This window comes from Homalodisca vitripennis, chromosome X (genome assembly GCF_021130785.1).
Source record: "Homalodisca vitripennis isolate AUS2020 chromosome X, UT_GWSS_2.1, whole genome shotgun sequence".
NCBI classification, from domain to species: domain Eukaryota; kingdom Metazoa; phylum Arthropoda; class Insecta; order Hemiptera; family Cicadellidae; genus Homalodisca; species Homalodisca vitripennis.
The window spans coordinates 86,119,637-86,143,094 of NC_060215.1; the positions used below are offsets into that span (position 1 = coordinate 86,119,637).

Consider the following 23,458-nt stretch of genomic DNA (forward strand, 5'->3'; position numbering starts at 1 on the left):
ACAATTCACTTTACTTGCAATCTTAAAGATTATCAATAAAGAATTTATAATTTCTGAGTGTGCTGCCAATGTTATTCTCAAGGAACTGGAAGCTGTTGCAAAGACACACAGGATTCTTTCATTTCTACAATTTGTATAATAAGTACCCTGAGTTACTCATAGTTAATTCAGATGAAGAAAGTACAGAGGCTTTATCGCCCATTGAAATATAACATGTAAAAAAAGTGAGAAAGGTTACTAAATCAAATGCTAAAACAGGTAATAGTGCAAAAGACACAACCATCAAACAACAAATAAATTCCAATACAGAAATAAATGGAACAGACAGAGAAAAAAAGGATAGGAGGTTCAAAGAGCCTTGAAAAACATCAGTTAACGTTGTAAACCAAAGACCTCCTTTAGATTGCTCTGAAAATAGTCAGTCAACAAAAGCAAAAAAGTCCCAGTTTCACAATATTTGTCTACAATTGTTATCACCGTCGATGAGAAAAGTAAATTATTTCAGGACTCAGATAATATGATGAACAGCCGAAAGTAAAGTGTAGAAAGTTGCCAATAATCGAAAATGTATCTGAAGAAGAAGTAATTACATTTACCCCCAGGAGGATAAAAATAATAAAAAATTAAGAAGAATTTAAGAGTTTTCACTTCAATACTTTTTTTTAACTTCCATTATATAAAACACAAACAACCAATACACTATGGCTTACTTTATATAGAATCCACTTTTATTTTATATGTTTGCATTAAAAATACATTATTAATTAAGTTGACAGTCAACTTATAATGGTTGAAATTGTACCAAACAATAATATTGCTATAATTTATGTGCACTAAATTAAAATAATTTTAAGTATATCAAAGAGGAATAAGTATCAGCTTTTCATTGAGACAATTTTTGTATTGTGACTGTTCATATTGCATTCAATAACATATTTCCTTGAGCTGTGCATTTCGTGCTTTGTTAAATTGTGATTGTATCATGTTGGTTTGTGTTCTTGTTTATACTGCTAACAATTTTTCCAGTTCTACTTCATTGTGTTGTTCATTAGCGTCATGAAGTATTTGTTTGTACAACATCACCATGATAACCTTTAGAAATGTATTACATTTAGAAGTATATTCTTGCCAATTGATTTTAACCTTCTTAACCCAGACGACGTAAAAATGGTGTCAACTCCCGACGTCCCTATAGTGCGGACGTGCCCTTTTTATTATTTTACTGGACATCAATTTTACAAAATGCTTTAAAATTCCACAGACTTATGTACAAAGAAAGCATTTAAATATATTAGTTTATATAGCTTTAACTTAGTATTTTGTCGGTCTGTAACTGAGAAATTGCAATTCATCTCAGTGGACTACTCACGGTTTGCTGCAGACAGCTGTATTTCACTATGTTGTGAATATTCCACCTTGTTTCATATTTTTAGGTTTGAATGGTATAAAGTAGGGCAGTTACATTTTATTTTGTTATTTATTTGATTTTAAAATGAGTAAAAGGAATTGTTAAAACCACCTAATCTTTCTTAGAGATATGTATTAATTTTAATTGAAATAAAAAAGATTAAGCTGGTCAAGAAAATATCTAAACAAATTTTGTATATAACAATTCAATTTATGGTTCACTTTATTAAAGCCTTGTACATTTCTAGTATTAGCCTTCTTGATATCTGATATTAAACAATAAAGGACCTGTCAATGGATATCATTTCATCAATTTCTACTTAATGATCTTCATTAAAGAGATGGTTGTCAAGGGTTCAACTTAAAAATATTATTAACCCTGTTTTACATAACGACCTTAACCATAAAACAAAAGGGGGATACCAAAAATTCTTATTTCTAATAAAGAAACCAGATAAAAAAACAGACACAAAAGAATGAACGTAACTAATCACGTGTACCACAGCCTAATCTTCATAATTTATACATACAAGTGTATAATCTACATAAAGATACAACAATTTTTAAAAATCTTCATTGCATTGTGTATATGTTTGTTTCCTGGTGCTTTTCAAACATAAATAGCCAAAACTGGTTATTCGGCAGCAAAAAACAAAATCTCAAATCATACAAACAAAGAAAATTTGAATTAAATTTTTCTCTTCAAATGTATTACACAGTATTAAACAAACTTCACTTATGTGAGAAAATTTGAGGCAGATGTTAGTACCAAATTTTAAGAAAAATACTTCACCCTCTAATCTATATGATTATTCAATACAACAGTCTAGTTTTAAAAATCCTAAAATTTATATCTAATGTTGTATTACAATCAAATATAGTGAACTGCATACACTGTTAAGACTGCAAGAATATAAATTATTGCAACTTATTTTTCTGTGTTTACAGCTGCACAAGTACAGTAATACAAAGCAATAACGCAATGATCTTTATAAAAAATATTTCAAAACATGTTGTGTTTTTGTTCTAATGTAGAATAGTTCATTTATCATTATTCTTGTAAAAATTTTTAAATTCGAGTTTTAATTTACATTTTTTGAAAACAAGTTACAATATTACCGTTTCAGAATTAGAAGATCTGGTGGAAATATATATAAGATGAAACAAAAGCTTTAAGGGAAAGTGAAACTGAATCAACACCGCATAAATATCAAAATGAAGTTAAACACACACACACAGCAAAAGTAAGTTAACAACATTCTTAATATTAGAATAAATTTTTACTATGCAATCAAAATTTAACATAAAAGTTAATTAAAATTAAACACTACAAAAGTTGTATTAGCACATTAGCATAACTTGAGAAAGTAAATTTACCAGTAAACTGGCATTTTAAAACACTATAAAACATAAATAAGCACCAAAATAAATATAATGATAAATAATACAAGTGTCCTTAATCAAACCTTGGGTCTTACAAATCACGATAAAAATAATGTATACTATAATGGTAATTTGTACAGTACTTAATAGAAATCTACACATAACAAAATATAACCACAGACATTTGTTCAATTGATTGAATTATAACATAAAAGAGTTTGTACTAGTAAAACCAAAGGGATCTTATCCACAGTGAACAATAAATTATTTAAAAAATGGAAAAAGAATTTAAAATACCAAACCAAATAACAAATGAATAAAAATGTACATAAAATATGTAGACGGAATGTAATAATCATGACAGATATATTATTGCACATAGAACAATTAACTTCTATTACACTGAATTAAATCTTGCAACAAGTTTTCCAAGCATTGGACCTCAACAAATTATTACTTAAATAAAAAAAAAAAAAACAAATCATGATAAATTAATAACATTTTGTTAAAGAAGTATCTACTAATTTGATTTATTATTAATAGATTCTCACAAAAGAGTATACGGTTTTAGATTTAGTATGAAAATTTTTCAATTTAAACAAATTAGGGAAATATTATAAAGTATTATTAGTACTCTGTTTTCCTAACAATTCAAAATTAAAAGTTCACTATTTTGCATTGTATCTAGAGGTCCTTAGCTTGTTCCTTTCAAATTATTTCATCAACGAGATATCACTGTTGTAATATATCTTGTCTAGGAATAATATTTTCAAAACTTTCTGTTAACAAAACCTTTAAAAACTAAGAAAATACTGAAAAACATCAAATGTATAAACATTAAATAGAAAAAGGTTTTGAAACAATTTTTAAATAAAAACTAATTTCTATGTATCATTTACCAAATAAAATTAATTTGATGAGATTGGTCTATGAAGATATAATGTGTATCTTAGTAATACCTTCCTTGCAACATTAGATATGCATTTTGTTGAGGTATAACATTCTATATATGAGAGTACAAAGCATTGTATTGTATAATATAATTGTTGTATAGAGTGATAATAAGTGATAATTTTATACAATCTTACAAAAAAGTGAAACTCTGTACTTTAAACTGTTTAACCTTATTTTTAGAGTTAGGTCAAATAGTAGTAAATGTATTGTTCTAACTCAGGGTTGCTACAGGAGTCCAATAATGAAATTCCCTGACTTTTCCCTGATTTCCAGACCAAATTTTTCATTTTTCCCTGACTTTTTTCGACGCAATCCCTAGGGTTTTTGGCAATTAATGGGTGGAAAAAAGCGGTGTTGAGGCTAACAGGGTGGATGAGCTGAGGAATCGCATTACAACAGCAGTGGAAAAAAAAAAAAAAAAAACAGGGTGGCAAATATAAAAAAGCAAAAAAGCCTGCTTCATGCGCCGCGTCGTCTGCAGGCTTGGACTCGGCGCGGCAGCAGTAAGTTTATTTGTCTAAAGGGATTTTATATTTTTCCCTGACCAACGTTGAAATTCCCTGACTTGAGACCGGATTCCCTGACTTTTCCCTGATTTCCAGTCCTGTTTTTTTCCCCTGACTTTTCCCTGACTTCCCTGATTTCCCTGACCTGTAGCATCCCTGTAACTAGTCCTACTGACTGTACTTTAACTATACATTTTTTTTATTTGTTATTATTAATTTAATTTGGTGGTATTTTGTTAAGTAGTATTATAATATGAGAACACTGATTCAAATATGCTTCATAAATTAACTATATTTTCAAATTAAAATAGGTCAAATAAAAGAAAATGTAAACTACTGAAAATGAAAATAAGTGCGGAATTTGAAAATAATGTAAATTATATATTAAACATGTTTACCTAATACTGTACACATTTTCTGATTGCATATACATTTAGAATCGTACAAGTAAAACAAATCCATTTGTGAGAAACAATGCATTATTAGGTTTTGCATTGTCTTTAATATACAGGGTGTATCAAAAACAATCATCAGATTTAATAAAATCATAACTATTCTGTTTGTTGAGCTAAATGCACCAACAACGTACTGTTGAAAAGAGTATCTTTTAAAGTTTTACATGGTTCCCGTTAGGTAGCAGCAGCGCGCTTCAGTGAACGCCTACTTCATTTCTAGTGAAAATGGCGTCTGCACCACAAAAAGCGTTTTGTTGTCTACTTTTTTCGCAGTGTGAGTCTGTAATAACTGTTCAGAGTGACTTTCTTAATAAATATGGTGTTGATCCTCCTACATCACTGAGCATTAGACGTGGTATGCACAATTTCAAGAAACAGATTGTCTGTGTAAAGGCAAGTCACCGGGCCGTCCCAGAGTGTCCAATGAAGACGTGGAGCGCGTCCGCCATTGTTTCACACGCAGCCCTCAGAAATCTGTTTGCCGCGCTGCTCGACAGCTCAACATGCCTCCTATGTCCGTCTGGCATGTGTTGCGTCGACGATTACGCGTGAAAGGATACAGACTTCAGATAATGCAAGCTCTTTATGAGGGTGTTAAAGAACGACACGTGGAGTTTTGTAACTTCGTTCTTGATAAGATGATGGACGATGAGCATTTTGTATCGCGTATAGTGTTTAGCGATGAGGCAACATTTCATTTAAATGGAAAGGTAAACCGTTACGTTAGAATAAGGGGCACAGAAAAACCACTTGAAATTGTGCAACATGAGAGAGACTCTCCAAAATTTAATGTGTTTTGCGCGGTTTCACGGGAAAATGTGTTCGGTCCATTTTTCTTTGCTGAGAACACTGTTACAGGAATAACAAATCTCGATATGCTTGAGAATTATATTTTCCCCCAATTGAAGACTGATTCGAATGACTTCATTTACCAACAGGACGGGGCACCGCCACATTGGCATCTGACAGTCCGGCAATTTTTAAATCAAAGAATTCGTGACCGGTGGATCGACCGCACTGGACAAAATGACGCATCCTTACATTTCTGGCCTCCAAGGTCACCAGACCTTTTTGTATGTGATACTTTCTTGTGGGGTTTCATCAAAGACTCTGTATATGTGCCTCCACTACCAACAACAATGGATGAGCTGAGGAATCGCATTACAACAGCAGTGGAATCAGTAACTCAGGACATGCTCGCTGCAGTGTGGGATGAATTTGAATACCGCATAGACATATGCCATGTATCTAAAAGTGGACATATTGAACACCTTTGAAAAGGTATGAAAAAAAAACTTTTTGAGTTTCCCTTTCAGCTAAAAAAAATTAGTAATTTTATATGTTTACTACTGTTCGAAATATAGACATGCCAAATAGGATGAATCTTTTTGATATACCCTGTATAACCTGAATAATTAGTTTTAAATTTAAAAATGTGGAAATTTCAAACTCGTTTATCAGTTCCTTGACATGTTTATTGATAATGGTAAGATATCAGAGTAAGGGGATCGAGACCTCTCCTTTAATTAAGAGAAAAAAGTTAACCACAAACTAACTCTGTTGAGATATAATACCACGAGTTACATTAAAACTTATCTTGTTTATTCCTGCGTTTAGACAAACAAAGCAAATTATTTACTCATAATTTTCAGTTCTTTATGTTGATAAAAATGAAAAAAATGGTACTGGTTTTGGGTGATTTTCAGCCAAACAGCAACTCTGAAAATTGTGATCCCATTAAGACCAAATTTGTATACAAGATGGGTAGAAGTGTAGTTTTTTATATGTAATTATAGAATAATATGAGAGTTGTTATTAAATTCCCATAATAACTTTTATTCTTAACCTGAAGGTTAAAAATATATGGCATATTGGTGGTGGCTATGGAGCTCTTCAATCATTACCTTGGACACGTAATCTTGTCAACCACTATTTAATTTTTAACACAAAAATTAGGCACAGATTTAATTAGACAGACAAAAATATTCGCTGTTAAGTGACATTATTGGGGCTGTAGTGATTTTTTAATATTAATAAGAATATTTTTCATGAAATAGCACAGATTAGTTTCAATAGCTTTTATAAAGAATAATAATAAAACTGAGTAAAAGAGGATAGAAATAGTGTGAGTTCATGAAACAAATGGTTAATTAAATTATAGTTCACAGAATTTTACAAATTATACACATTGTTATATTCAGAATAACAATTGTTGCAAGGAAGTTACCACTGTAGGGTTATAGCAATTTCCAGTTTATCACTAAATAAATTATATCTATACTAGCAAAACTAACAATAAATAACTTGTATTTTCTTAAAGTACAAATATAAAAGTGATACTTTTCATAGTAAAATGTAAAAAAGTGAATAATTAGCATTATTATTATAATATAATGAATGATGCCATGAAATGCGATGTTATTACTAAGTATTAAAAACTGACATAAAAAATAATTATTAGTTTACTGAAATTTTACAATACTAATGTACATACAATATTAATAAAACAATATAAATCATTAACATAACATTTCTTGATCAATATTTGTATAAAGCTAGAGGATTCTTGTTCACAATAAACTTATAACCGGTATGGTGTTAAATTAGATATAAATGATGACTAAAATCTTAATAGTATAAATTGCTTTTAGCATTTGGCATAACCTTACAATGACTATGACTTATCAACTGCGATGTTGTAGCCATTGGGCTGGAGGTGGGTAGGACTAGGGCTTGGGACTAGTGAAACTCCTTTACTGGCAGAGAGAACCTCAAGGGCTTGGTAGAGCAACAGGTAGCTGTCCTGCAAAACCACATTTCATCATACAATATTGCCTATCTCAAAACCTAGGTAAAGTAATACGTATCTGTCTTAACATATCAACACACACACATACATCCTGCCTGTATACATTACTGCCTATCTTAGATCTTAGAGATGCCTTCCCAGAGTAACAGATAGCTGTCCTGCAAAAAATATCTCATTATAAAATACTGCCTATCTTGATGCCATTGTAGAGTAAACATAGCTGTCCTGCAAAAATGTATTTCACTATACAATAGTGCTAATCTTGAGGTCTTGATAAATTAACAGGTAATTGTCATGTTATATTTTGCCATTTATTTCCCCAATTCACTGCTGTGTCAATGGAAATCACCAACCAGAATTACTTTCATTGGCTAGTAGTAGAGACATCTTGCTTGCCTTTCCTTTCCCTTCAATTGACTTATTAGTTATCCAGGTCTACTGTGCTCCAGGCTTCTCTAAAGAAACATTTACTGCGAAAGTGGCTAAACTCTGACACTTTTGACAAGGCAAACTTAAAAAACTTGAATCACTAGTGACATGAACAACCAAGAAGCGATGATAGACATGAATCAATCATATTTATTCATTGTTAAGCATTCATTACCAATGTATAATGTCAAAATAGACATGCATTCATCAAAATGTATAATATGAAAATAATACTTTGGATGATATATTTTATCATATTCTATTTACACATTGTCAAATTTTAAAATAAAAACCTTACAATTAAATACTTACAATAAAACCATATACATTACCATTTTGCAACAATTTATTATGACATAAGCCTTTAACAGAGAAAAAACAACTAAACAATAAACATAAAACACTGTATGACAAAGATTAAGAAGAGAATACCATATGATTAAGAATTGTCTCTACTCGCCTGTCTGATCACTTACAGTCTGTAATAGTAGGTGAAGACCAGTCTGGAGTGCCCCAGGTTTCTGTTCTTATATGAGTGAGTATTTAAATTTAGGGTTAGGGTTAATGTAGAAAACGTTTTAACTGAGCACCATTTATGTTTTTCATATTTGGTCTTAGTACCTTTTGTGTTCAAGAAATGTTTGATAAATATTGCACAGATTGTAAGAAATTGATGACTTGGCCAGGCTTACCATGGTTTGCCAAACTCCTGGTCTCCTGTTGTGGTAAAGTTTTGCATACATACAGATATCTGCATGGTTCTCGTAGTCTAGCTGCTTGGTCAGGGTTGCCAAACAACAAAATGTTGCTGCTTCTGTTCCTCCAAATCTAAAAACAAAATCCAAAACATGTGACTATTGTAAATTAACAACATTTGAAACTCAGTCCTCAATTATGATAATCCAACTAAAATTTACATAGAAAAAATAATAACTATGTAGATGAGACATGTAGTATAAGTCAAGGATAAAATAAGACTCTTTTCACGAACCTTTCTCATTACAATCTTTTTTTTAACCCTATGCACTCAAAGGCAGTATTTATAATTTGTCCTTAGACAACCTTGGTGTGGCCAGTACTGTTGGCCTTTCAAACGCAAAAGGTTAATAATAATTTTCTTGTGTTCTACAAATCTTTAGATTCAGTGGGCATTTCTGGTAAAATTCAATACAGTTAGTAGCACTTAGGAGGAAATTAGAAGCAATGATTAAATCAATCAATTTATTATTTTTTTTTTTTTTTAAGTAAATACTTGCAATTTGTGGAGTTGTTAGTTTTTCAATTGTACAAGACAATGAAACACAATGAAAGAGAAAATAGTTTTAAATGCACAAGCAGGAATAAAGAAGTTGTAAAAAGCAATTTTGTATAAAAGAATTAAGGCTGAGAGAAAGAAAGTGGTGATAAAAAACATATACAATATAAAAGAGAAAGAGCCCTACTATCTTTTGACACATCTAGAAATATCAAAGAATAAAACCTGTATGTGGACTACGTCACTTTACTAAAGGCATGTTCATTTATGGTATTTTGAAGGCAAGGCAGCAGGCAAGACCAGAAGGAAGGAATACTTTGGATGTACAAGATGAGAATAATAGGAGTAACATCAAGGAATAGAAACAGACATTATTCCAATCCTTAAAAAAGGAAACATAGGGCCAAGTAAAAAATATTCAGGTATTTATTAAACGTCAACAAATGCATGAAATAATTTGTTCTTAAACAGAACAAAAGATATAGCCAGGAGCCAAGAGCCTATACACACCTTTAATGTGGTAACTTTTAGTCTTTTTATCTAGTCCTCTGATGTTGATATAACTACTATTTATGTGTCCAACAGACTGTTTTAAGTATATTAACCCTTTGTGCTTGAAAGGCCAGCAGCACCGGCCACACCAAGGTTGCAGACAGCTCGCGTTAGTTTTGCCGTAGTTTGTCCTTGCAGTTCGTATAGCCAATACAGATGGCCACGCTTCTTTCATTGACAGCTCGGCGGCCATATTTGTTGTTTGCCTCCTCAGATCGGAATTATTTTTTAATTTCCTCTGCATTATTTGCATAGCAATTTAAACGTTTAAAGAAAAAATGAAAAATATTTTAAATTTATTTTTAATGAATCTTTCTAATACAAAGATAAACATACATTTGGAAAATTTAATGTATATTGTTAACAAAGATATGTAAATAAAATGTTATAAAGTAGGCCTTTACATTTATGTTACACTCAAACGTGAACTATTTTACATTTTTCTCAGTCTATTATACATTTTTTTACAAAATAAAACTTTTAAAATACATATCTATGTGTAATCAAGAATAGTTAGCACACGTCTTCTAGTTATCTCTATTTTCCATCCCTTCTATCACTTCAGTGTATAGACCCACTACGTGTCATTTGTCTTATTTGCACAGTCAAGAATAATAGGCTAATTTAAAATTTACTTTTATAGAAACTTTCTAATACTAAGATAGGCATGAATTTATTAAATATAAATCTTACATTAATATTGTTAACAAAGGTAAGAAAATAATATGTCAGTACTGTACAGTTCTATGTTTTATTACTATATGCTATATACACACATTACACAGTCACAACTATTTCGCAATTTTCTTAGTCTTTACATTTTTTTACGGAATGAAATTTTTCAAAACATCCACTGATGTGTAGTCCAGGTTGGCTTGCAAAAGTCTTGCAGTAAAACTTACTAAGTTTTCTTTCTTTGCCAGCCCTTCTGTCACTGCATACTGCGCAGTCTTTCGTCTTTCCGCCATCAAGTGGGTACGGTAGGTGAAGCTTTCCATTCAGCCTCTCTTCTTCTTTTATACTTGTACTTCCTCGTTTTCTCGTGTGTCTGGTATCTCTTGTTAAATCTTTTACCATCATTTTACGATATTTTTTTGGCGCACTTTCTTCTTGTTCGTTGTAAAGTATGAAGGAATTCAAACAGTTGTTTTGAGGAACCAGAAGAAAATTTTTCTCCACCACTTGATTGACTTTCTTATAAATGAATAGCTCGATATATACTGATCTGCCAGATCAATACCCCCCATTGATTTATTGTATTTACACATGACGGCTGGCTTTTCAACTACTTCAACTTGTCCATTTTTCTTTTTTATATCACCTTTCTTTAATTTAAGTTTACCAGCATTGTTTTTCTTCTTTGATCGTATTTCTTCTGGCAAGCCTTTTCTGTTATCATAGAGGGCTTTTGCAAAATCAAGGTTTGTGTAGAAGCGATCTGTAAATACGAGATCCAATCAAAAAGTATCCTACCTTTTGGTGCAACGTAAAACTGAAGTTACCTGAAAAAAGCTGGCGTTAATTTTCTTCAAAATAAGCACCCTGAGAAGCAACACAACGATTCCAGCGACGTTTCCACTTCTGGAAGCAGTCTTGAAAATCATTTTTCGGCATCGCCATGAGATCAGCCGTCGTTTTTTTCATAATTGCTTCTCGACTTTCAAATCTGGTGCCTTTCAATGGTTTTTTGAGGTGGGGGAAGAGCCAAAAATCGCATGGAGCCATATCTGGAGAGTACGGAGGCTGAGGAACTTGCGGAGTGCCGTGTTCGCCAAAAAAGTTTGAATGAGCTGGGAAGAATGAGCTGGCGCATTGTCGTGGTGTAGCCGCCAATTTTGAGACGCCCACAAGTCAGGTCTTTTGCGGCGAATCGCATCTCGGAGACGACGTTGGACACTTAAATAGTACTGTGCATTCACAGTTTGACCCTCAGGGGCATATTCATGGTGCACAACTCCATGGTGGTCGAAAAAAACAGTAAGCATCACTTTGACATTGCTTCGAACTTGCCTTGCTTTTTTTGGCCGAGGATCCTGGGGAGACTGCCATTGTGATGACTCAAATTTGGTCTCAGGGTCATATCCATAGATCCAACTTTCGTCTCCAGTTATTATCGATGTCAAAAAGTCCGCATCATCCTCACAACATTGCAGCATGTCCTCAGCAACATCCAATCGCCGTTGCTTCTGCTCGTCTGTCAGCAATTTTGGCACAAATTTTGCGGCTACCCGGCGCAATCCCAAGTCATCCGTTAAAATTGCTTCAGCTGATCCGAAACTGACATCTAACTCAGTACTTACTTCCTCCACAGTCATTCGACGATTTTCACAGATCAAAACTTTTGCTTTCTCGATGATTTCCGGTGTTCGACTTGTTTTTGGTCGGCCCGAACGCGCGTCACTTTCTGCCGAGGTTCGACCACTTTTGAAACGGTTATACCACTCTTTAATCTGCGTAACACTCATTGCCTCATTTTCGAATGCTAGCTGAATTTTCCGAATGGTCTCACTATGTTTTTCTCCGAGTTTCACGCAAAATTTAATGCAATAACGTTGTTCCGCTTTTTCCGTCATCTTCACAGTTAGAGAAAACCGATACGCGCACTTGACTTATCAGTACATACTGACCCGTCTCCGGCGAACCAGTCGGGGGATAAAGATAAGACTTTGTACCTTTCCTTATCATAGTAGGAACTATTGTCGCAACAAATCTTATCTCATTATTGGCAGCAGAAGCCGCGATACATGACGAGGTCGGATACTTTTTGATTGGACCTCGTACATGCATGCCTTCTAAATCTTGATAGGAAGACTGTAGCTTGTCAATCAGATGTAGGACTATGCGGCTGGTAGCACATAAGTCCGGTCTTGGCATACATGCAATTGTATTTTTTCCAAAGTAAGGCTCTATCGCGCATATGTATCCTGATTTTGATTCGGATAGCAAAAAAACTTTAATCCACCATTTTATGGGCTTGTCATTATACACTTTAAATATTACTCTTCCTTTGTGGCCAACTGTGCTTTCATCTACACTAATCTTATTTTTTGGTGTATAGTACTCTCCAAATCTTTTATCAAGATATGCCACCACATTACAGATTTTCCCTGAACGTGTTAGTGTACCAGCAACTGGTCAAGAACGGGGTGGACTAACATGAAGATTCCAAAATAATTGCAAAAACCTCTCCTAACTAAAAACGTCTTTGAAGAACGGTTGGTAGTCCACCCAATCTGTTGAAAAGAAATCATCTAACTTGAGCTTTTCGTTCATTCCCATATGTATGAGCACACTCAGAAAAGCTTTTAATTCAGGTACTGACGTTTCCTTTCACGACCACCACATAGATCGTTTTGGAAGTGGTGCTTTCATTCTGATTTTTTCTGCAGCATACCGGTTACTTTCTTTAGCGATTTCAGACAACAGATTATCATCAAAGAAAAGTTGGAAAAACTTGAACAGAGTCTGTGGTTGTTTTTCTTGTGGAGATTTATAGCCGCTATTACCCATACAATGTTTTTTTTAAATTTAGGGTCATTTGTATTCCATTGTCTACATAATTCATCAGTTTCTACATCCTTGCCTACAACGGCTTATTCTTCTTGTATTGGATCAAAAGTGTCCTCCTCCACAAGACTTTCATCTTCTGTAATTGGAGTTATTACTAAATAGTTATATCTGCATTGTTTATAATCATCACCTAACTCAGCTCGTAGTTCATTCTCAAATTCTTCTCCTATATTGGATTCTATATCACTCTCATGGACCGAACAATCATCATCTATGTCAGGTTAAAACAATATGCCTCTTACTTCATCAGATTGTAAATGATCATCCAAAGTTTTTTTAACTACCAGTGTGAATGGTCCATTAGAATATGCTTCAGTTGATTGAAGTTGCATCTGTAAACATACAAGAGTAGAATAACCCCCTTAAACTTTGAGTAAACATCTGTAAGGTGTAAACTACAGCCATATTAATAGACTGGTTTGGAATAAAAAAGGAAGTGTATTAAATGGAGCTCTATTCAATTAGTTATGTATTTGACCTATGTATTATGATCTTTGCAGATGACATGGTAGTAGATTAGGAAAACACAGAATATGTATGTTTTGCTTACCTCATTTATTGTAGCTGACATAGGTAGGAGATTGCTGACAAATGACTCTAGCTATAAAGAAGTTCTGTTTGGTTAGAACTAAGGGAAAAGGGAGAGGCGCATGAAGCTTAAAGCACCAATAGCAAAAACCACCAGAAAATTTGCCCAATGATCATCACTCATACCTCAGCTCACCACAAGAATTCAGATTTGTGTGTATTGAAGAGTTATAGAGTGTACTCACCCTAAGATATGATTGATTAACGTTGGAAATGTTCAAAGATGTAAACGTGTTTATTGCAAAATAGCTATATTTTTAAAAGTGGTAAAAAATCTACCACATATGCAAAACAAACTACCCCACTTTGGCAAGTTTTACCAAAAAGTGAAATAATTTGAGGATAAAAATAATCTTATGGTAAGAGTAGTGAGTGATGACAATAGAATTTACCTGTCAATTACAATAATAGGCCCATTCTGATATTCAAGGTGCCATTGTTGGACAGTGGAGAGAAGTTGGAAGAGTGCTGGAAGGTCTGACAGAGGTTCTGGGACCGGAGACTGTATGATGCGAACAGTGAGCTCATAGTCATCTTGCAAAGACTGTACTGTGAGGTCTCTGGACACAGTGCCATCCAGCTCACTCTCTTCTATCAATTTCACCTTGAAGTTCTCCCCATCCAAGGTTTCCCCTTCAGCAGGCCAAAACACACAGTACTCCTGGAGCAAATTTGAGATATTTTATAATTCAGACATAGAGACATTGTAAGCTAGAAACACTTTTAAGAATCTTACTACTATCAAAAGAATAAACATTTTCTCCAATATTACACACTACCCGGGATGAGTATGATACATTTTGATCAGATAAAAGAAACATCATTATTACTTACTTGAAATTATTTACTTCAAATATTTAGGCTAAAAATATTAATTTCTTCAAATTCTTCTCTGTTCCAAGACTGAACGTTTATAGTCAGTTAGGGATCTTGAGAACAGGGAATGTACCTGAGTACTTGCCCAAGACAAATAGATCAGGTGGATATGTTAATTTTCAATCCAACATTTTACCACTTCCCAACAGTTTAAGACTTCCCATCCCAAAAAGGCTAGTAGTAAATAAAATAAATTAAAAGAAAAGACAAAGACCAGCAACTTTTAATAAAGGCAAACATATAAAAGACAAGCTGCACCTTATAAATAACCTGGATAGAGGAAAAAATAAAGATTGTGCCGTTTGCAGAGAAAGTAAACATACGTATTATTTTACAAAAAGAGAAAACAATCTACGACTACACCTAAGTATAAAAAAGTATTATACCATATCATAAAGAACCTAAGTTTGAACATTCATTAATTCATGGAGTAACAACTGTTTTATACAATTTATTTGATTTACTTATCAGCAGTTAGATTTTATTAGTAGTCAATTTTGTTGTATTATGTACATTTCAATTACCTTAGGATTTTTATTAAAACACTATATTTTAATCAATTTCAAATATTTTTTAATAAAAACATTCCACTGATAAATTAAACTGTGTTGTATTTTATTAGAATTACCTTCTTTTCATAATGCTTAGTTTTCCAATGTACAAAACATCTCTTTAAATTATGCATTACCCTGAACATTGTGGTTCTATCAGCAAATGTTTGTATTCTAATTATTCTTTTGATTATTAGTGTATTAAAATGTTAAATTTATTGTTAAATACTTTGAAAAATAATAACGATTAAATAGTTTGCACAGAACTATAATCGATATAATAACTATATTATAGATAATAATAATCTAAAATATATTATTTCATTCGAGGTATCAGTAATTAATTAAGTATTAAACGCCAAGTAAAAATTCTGATGCCTGCAGTACAATAATACATACAGCTGTTTTAAATCTCGACTTTGTGGATTAACATGAAGAGATAAATTGCAAGTAGGAAGGGGAACAATATCAAAATCCTCGACATGGCCTATATGAGATATCCGTGTGGTGCAAAAACCATGAATATACATCACCACCTATTTTGACCTTGTCTTGTAGTCCAACTTAAAAATCAATGAATGACAATTTAAAATATTTTACTGTTCTATTACTATTGTATAAAATCAGCTATTTTATTTGTCATTGTTTGAGCAAGTTTTACTTATCTATTCAAATTTAAAGACTAATGAGCATTCTAACTGAATGAGTAGCATTTCTAGATTCAATTACAACAATTTTTCCACACACCTCTAATTTTTGCTTTTATACTGCGTCCTGTATGAAAATACAATACCTCTGAGTCAGGAGTGAGAGGAGAGAGCAATACAACTGTCTGTGAATTGTGGTCCCAGACCATCTGCCAGAAGTCAAACACAGTGCTCGTCAGTGGATGCTGTGTCAATATGAACTCTCGCAGCTTCTTGAATCCTGCATATAATAAACCAACCCATTTAACATCAAACGTACTAACTGGGATCAGAGGACAAAAAGCTACTCGCTACAACCTCAGTTCGGTAGTTAACCATAATTATTATATTTCTTGACATTTTTACTAGAATATGTTCAAATGCTTTCAGATAGGTTTAATATTTTGTTGTTTTCATAGTAATACAATAAAAACACTGGTCGAATGAGCTCACATGAGTATTTGTTGTTCTGCTCCTCAGTATGTTTGTAAATGGTGGTAGACACAAACATACCATTACTCAACTTTTTTCTGAAAAAAGAGAGTTAGAGGTTTCTAAATTTTGAAGACCCTCTTGAGCTGCAATTTAAAACATTCGAAAACACCTTTAATTTTCATTTAGATGTGAACTGTCCCCTCAAGAATACCCAACAAAGACCAAAAAAAGGAAGTGCGCATGGATTACCATAGGTATTTGGTTCCTAGAGAAAAAATTGTCTTTTTCTCAGAAATTAGCAAGCACACAACCAACAAGGAATTCAAAAAGTTGCAAAAGCTTACAATGTAAACAAAGCATTGCTCACATCGAAAAACGCCTCAAAAACCGCATGGGCTTCTTTAACCTCATTAATAATAAAAAACCATTGACTGACAAACTAATTGAACTGCACATAGAAAATAAAGTTATCAACGACCCTTCCAAGGATAGCTGACAAGTTTAACAGATTTTTTCTTCGGCTGGAGTTGACCAGGGACTTCGTCCACCACATAGTAAACCTACTCCCCCATTAGTACAGAGTCCAGTGGCTTCAATAGCACTGATCCCGATATCAGAGGAGGACATTGCCAGAGTGATAAGAGATTTTCCAGCAAAACGGTCAAATGACTCAAATCACGTGTCAACGTATCTACTACAACAATGTTCTAAGCATTTACTGGGGCCACTTGAACATCTCATTAACCTCTCTTTTCACTCAGGGACCTTTCACTCCTCTATCAAAAAGGCCAAAGTCAGGCCAATCTTCAAGAAGAGCGACCCTCTTTCTATTCAAAATTACCGCCAATCTCAATGCTGCCGGTCTTCAGCAAAATCTTTGAGAAGCTTTTTCTTTCCGGGTGTGTAAATTTTCTGGACAAGCACCGTCTTCTATCTGCAAACCAATTTGGATTCCGAAGCAGTAAATCGACAGTGGGCGCAGTCGTGCGTCTGGTTGATGCAGTGGTAGAAGGAATTGAAAGTCGAGGGGATACTCTGAGTATATTCCTTGACTATCAAAAGCTTTTGACTGTGTTGACCATCAAATCCTCATTCACAAACTGGAGCATTATGGGATACAGGGAAGGTCACTCAAGTGGCTTGAATCGTATCTTAGTAATCGAACACAATTCATTCACTTCACGTGTTAGATCGAAGGAGCTGTGCAATAAGGGCGGCTAGTCCAATACACAGATGACATGACTCTCTGTCTCAACTCAAAATCACAAGAAGCACTTGAAAAAATTGCTTTCATTGAGCTAAACAGTTCAGTTCAACATTTCAATGTTGGGAAAAGAGGATAAGAAACATTACTTGGAGTAGAGCCTCAGGATTAAGACTATCCAAAATGTTTATCTCTCCTTACGTTAAAAGGGTGTACAGCTCTCTTAGATCAGAATAAGGAGGACATAAGACTACATGGCCCTCTAAAGAAACATCTTATGAGGGTGGGCCTTAGCCAGACTGACGAATGTAGACTCTGTGGAGAAGAGGAGGAATCATCAGAGCATATCTGGTTAGATTGTCCTGCCATCTTGAAACTCGGAAAAGATTCCTGGGAGCATATCTTCTCAGCCCCAAGGATATCAGAGAACAGGAGCCCTCAAATCTGATCAGTTTTTGCAAAAGCCTCGAACTTTGAGGACACAAAATTAATGTAAGGGAGGCACAAAGGTCCTTTTAGGACTAAGTGCAGGGACAAACTGTCCTTTTCACTCAGGAAGGAAAAAAAAACATTACAATGAGCTCAATCTGAAAACAAATCCATTGAAATCAACTTTCATCAAATTCAGTTAGCAACAAAGATATTCAAATTATAGTCCAACAGTCTTGTTGGATGAAACTGAAATCACTGAAGTCTACGCTATGAAATTTCTAGGACCTAGATCAAGGTTTAACTTGGGATTCTCATGTAGACCATGTTTGTTCCAAGTTATCCTCAGGCATTTATGTCCTGCGGAAACTGTCAGAATTCTGCCCAATCCAGGTACTGATGACGGCATATTACGGACTAATCTACCCCCTCCTCCTCTCCTACGGAGTGGCACAAGCGCAAACTTTTCCAGAATTTTCATCGTTAAAGAAAAGAAGTCCAAACAATTGCAAAACCGCAATGGAGAGAGTCGTGCAGACCAGCTTTAAAAAACCTGAAACTTTTGACATTTCCTTGGCTCTAAATCTTGGAAAACTACATGTTTTTCAAGTCTAAATGTGAAACCATAAGAGGTGGTGACATCCACCCTTATGCAATGAGAGGCAGGGACGACTACTGATCTTTAAGACACAGAACGGTAGTTCATGAACGACTGCTTTCTGAGGTAGGAGTTCGATTTTTTCAACAAACTGCCAAGCGATTAAAAGTGCCCCAATGCTGAAAGCATTTAAAACTCGTCTGAAAACAACACTGATCACACATGCATTTTACAGTACAGGCGAGATCATGGCACATAATTGGGAGACCTAGCAATTGGTTTACTGACTGGGGAAAGGGTGGAACAATTTGAATGACTGGGAGAGAGTAAATGTCAAAACTGTATGTGTAAAGGGGACTGATACAAGAATGAGTGGAAAATTTTTAGCTTAATTATGTTTTCTGACGATTGCCATAACATGTACTATGTTCTTGCAATAAAACATTTATTTATTTTAGATGTTATAGATCTTAATTTCCAAAACAGAAAATCAACTCTCAAAAGTTTTTTGCTTAAACCGTTAACATGATCATTTCAACTCAATTTCGTGTCAATACAAATTCCCAGTAATTTGACAGATTGGTAATCATTTTGAGATGGCTAAGTAAGTAATATATTTTGCGTTTTACTTTCATTGCAGAGAAGTTTATTAGTTTTGAACCATTTCTGAGCATTACTATGAGCTGCAACCATTGTAGCCATTAAACTTTCTAGATTATTATGGCAAGAGAACAGAACTCAATCATTAGCATAGATGACAGAATGCACACCAAAATTTTTGATAAATCATTGATTATCACAAGGAAAAAGGGTCCAAGGACAGAACCTTGCGGAACGCCTAAGAAAACATGTATTAATGATGATTGTGTCCCTCTTAAACTTACATACTGTTTACAATTTATTAAATACGACTCAATAATTTTCATAGTCTTTGAAGATATTCCATAAAACTCTAATTTAGTTCAAATACTATTTAATGGAACACAATTAAATGCTTTACTCCAATCTAATAGAGAAAGAGAAACTGACTCCTTATTTTCAAAAGCCTGCAATGCCTCACAAACTATTTTGGTTACTGCAGCAAAACATTCTTGGTTACATAAAACATTCTTTTAATTGCCACACCGAGCCTTGATCCTAATCAATCTAAAAGCTGCCCCACCGCCGTCCGTAATAGGTTAAGTTTAGTCATATTTTCATTTTTTTAAAGATGCAAGTTACATTACGTTTCACTGTATAACAATAATTTTAAACAGGTTAGATGGGGGTTTAGTCCATTGAGATAACCCATTGAACCTTAAGTGTGCTTTAAAGAATTTCTCCACATGGACAAGCCACATAGAGTGGTTATTACTAAATTGTGTTCTTAAGTCATTGCACTTATTATTTGCTGGTTCTACTGGTCATAAAACCAATTCAATTCAATTCAATTTCAATTTCAAAAAATCTTTATTCCACAACTTTGATAAACAGTTTACATTTACACACATATGATATACATATAGGATATAATATAGTACATTTCTTAAAATAAACAATAACTGAAATAGACATTAACATAAAGAGAAAATTTGGTTGATTAATTTATACAGTTTTTCTTAAATTATAAATACTTTTCTAGGTATCTGTAAAGCTGTGAAATAGTAGACATACCCCCTAGGCAAGCCTGTTTGGGGTAGCCATCCCTATTATTAACAAAAAACGACTTGGAGGATGGCTGTGCTGCATTACTACAAAGCACATAACTTCAGATATACAAGTTTGTGCACACAATTTCAAAACTAATAAAAATACTATATAAAAAGACTTCGCAAAACAAGTAATTGAATTGTAAATATATTATTAAAAGTAATAAATCCTTTTTATAATACATAAAGTGCTTACAAACTAACAGCCTAGCAGTTCCTAAAATACCCTATGCCAATTTATGACATGGACACTTCTCTTAAGAAATTACCCTGAGAAAGCTTTCACAGTCTGATAAACTTAAAAGGAACGATTTTAAATTTTTAAGATATACGTTTAAGGAGACATTTTTATCAATATATTTAGAAATTAAATTGATTATCACTCGGTCCACGAAAAAAATTGTTGAACCATAATTAGATTTGATTTAGAAACAAAAACAGAATTGTTTCTTAATGTATAAGGTAAATTCCGTTCGTCAAAATTTTTTGAACTTCTGATAAAAAAATTTTTAGAACTTTATAAATATACAAATTACGAAAGGGAAGAATTTTTAACTCCATAAATAATGGCCAGGAATGATCAGTAAAACGGGAATTGGTTATGATTCTGAGGAAGGACTTTTGGAGGATTATAATAGGATATAATGTGCTGACGTAAGTGCCTCCCCAGCAAGCTAGTCCATATCTTAATCGAGATCCAACTAAGCCATGATACATGTTAATCAGGACTTTTTTTGGACAAATGTTCCTTAACAAGTAAAAACTCCTAACAGTTCTCACTAGCCTCTCTTTAATTTGTTTACATGGCTCTTCCAAGAAAGATTTGAGTCTATTATTAAACCTAAGTATTTCATTTGAGTCACCGATTCCGAAACCATACATTTAATCTTTTTTTATATTCTATTTTATATTGCTATGTTTCAGCTGTCCTCTATAGTGGCTTTGATCATAGAGGTTCTGTTTTTAACCCCCTACTTATTAATTATTTTTATTTCTAATCTCTCTTTATACGCTAGAAAAGTGTTGTACTGGCTGAGCAAATATGTGACATAACTGAAACAAGTGTTACATAAAGTATTTGTTTGTGAAGTGGCTCTTATTTATTACATTTTATTCATAAATTAACTTATACAAACTCACCAAGACACCAGGACGCATTAATGTAGTCACTGCCATCCACTCCAGGTTTTGGAGTCAAGTGAACTCTAGAGCACTCGACAGGGATGAATTGTTGGCTCCTGTTTTTCACTTGATTACAAGGTTTGTTCGCAGATACTAGATTATAATCCTTAGGTTGAAAAGCAGTTAAGGCCTAGAATAAAATAATATTCAATTATCAACTAAATAAATCTGTAATAATTGTTGAGGTCTAGATGGCAACTTTTGAAGTCAAATAATATTTATTTACATAAACTTTGAGTTTAATAATGGAAGGCAAGAACATCAAACTGACGATAATGGTGAGAAAAGGACATGTGACAACTGGAAGAAAGCGATATTATCGGCCCCAGCCTGCCAGTGCTGGCATACAAGGACCAACAAAACATACTCATGACTAAAACTTTTGTATAACAAATGTAAAGCATGTTTTATTTCTTTTTATAAAAATAGGTTTTTGTATTAAGTGTATATTTCTTGGTTGAATGTTTTAATTTTAATTTTGTTGTTACAATTTTAGCAAATGTCATAGAAAACTTGGGCAGTCAACTGATTTTAAGTAAACCAATTTTTAGTTCACTTAATGTGGTACAATATGCCTATAATACCAACTGCAGTAATTATTTAGTTGGATAAATTTTTTATAATTAAAAATGTATTTTTGTTAAAGCCCAGTAAGATACCTTTAGTAACAAGAATAAAAACTGAAAAACTACTTTTTATCTTACCATAAAGAATTGAAGACATTATAGTATTTGAGCGTATCTTGTTACCACACCACAGAAATCATCTTATGATAAGGATTCAGGGTACATTATAAAAGTAATAAACATGATTTTGTTATGACGCGACTATTTATTGCAGCACGCTCAGACCGGTCAGAATGTAGTGGGGACTCTGCCCTTCCAAACGCATACCCGGTCTCAGTTAACTTCAAGCAGTATGATTGGTAGGACGTGTCTTTGCTCAAAACCTGTTTTTCAATTATGTCATGGCGCAATGGAGCACTCGCTAGAACAGCAGTACGCGATAAAGTTTTGTGTGCGACTTGGGAAGAGTGCAACAGAAACTTATCAAATGCTTTAGGAGGCCTTTGAGGAGAAATGTATTTTGAGATCTTAATGCACAAGTGGCACACACAATATTCTCCCAAATCCAAAAAAGCATGCATGAACAAATGTCACATCAAAACAATGCTGATTGTCTTCTTTGATATATGAGGATTTGTCCAATTTGAGTTTGTTGTGCCACAAGGACAAACATATAATTATATACGTGTGTGTGTTACAAATTAGTTTAAATAACTACAGTAGTCTTTAAATCTTTTATACTCTATTACTGACTAGTTTCGGGACTGAGCTCATGATCAGAGTATTTGTAATAACCTTAAAATATAAAAACAAATCAAATTAATACATATGTTGGATTGAATTATATAATTTGCTAAAGTCATAAATCATTAAAACATGTAATTTCTTGAAGTCATGTTGCATATACATACAGTAAAAATAACATTTTTATCTGCCAGTAGTTTTTCCTTTTGGGTTTAAAACTACCCAAAATTCTTACTTCCATGCCTATAAATCCTCATTTGATCACAAACATTTTATAAACATTTTTCTGTCTTTAAGGAAGATATGTTAAAGGAAAGTGTCAATGAAATTTAACCTTCAGAGGCTCCAACTATTATTCATTTATGTAAAAAGTTACACGGTGTGATGAACATTGCAACTTGATTATTATTTTTCACTTGTGCAATGCATACAACTTGTCCTAAAACCTTTATCAGCCATTGATTCTTCTTATAGTACCAGATTAGCTATTTTAGTTTCAACTTAGTGCAATTTGCACCTATAGCTAATCGTGCTAATGTATCATGCGCAATTTATGCGACTTTGCCAGATGCAATCTTCCCTTTTAATTTT

The 23,458-nt window shown here is 33.4% G+C and overlaps 1 protein-coding gene across 1 annotated transcript in view; it reads right to left on the reverse strand.

Annotated features, from left to right (window-relative positions):
* Positions 1–4,310: 4,310 nt before the first annotated feature.
* LOC124369305 (tyrosine-protein phosphatase 99A-like) overlaps positions 4,311–23,458 on the reverse strand; it is a 92,866-nt gene continuing 73,718 nt past the window's right edge. The window contains exons 11-15 of the mRNA XM_046827243.1: positions 21,516–21,687; positions 16,129–16,262; positions 14,301–14,569; positions 8,636–8,771; positions 4,311–7,508 (exon numbers count right to left, since the gene is read on the reverse strand). Coding sequence (XP_046683199.1) covers positions 7,380–7,508; positions 8,636–8,771; positions 14,301–14,569; positions 16,129–16,262; positions 21,516–21,687 — 840 coding nt within the window. The 3' untranslated portion in view covers positions 4,311–7,379. The remainder of the gene's footprint in view (positions 7,509–8,635; positions 8,772–14,300; positions 14,570–16,128; positions 16,263–21,515; positions 21,688–23,458) is intronic.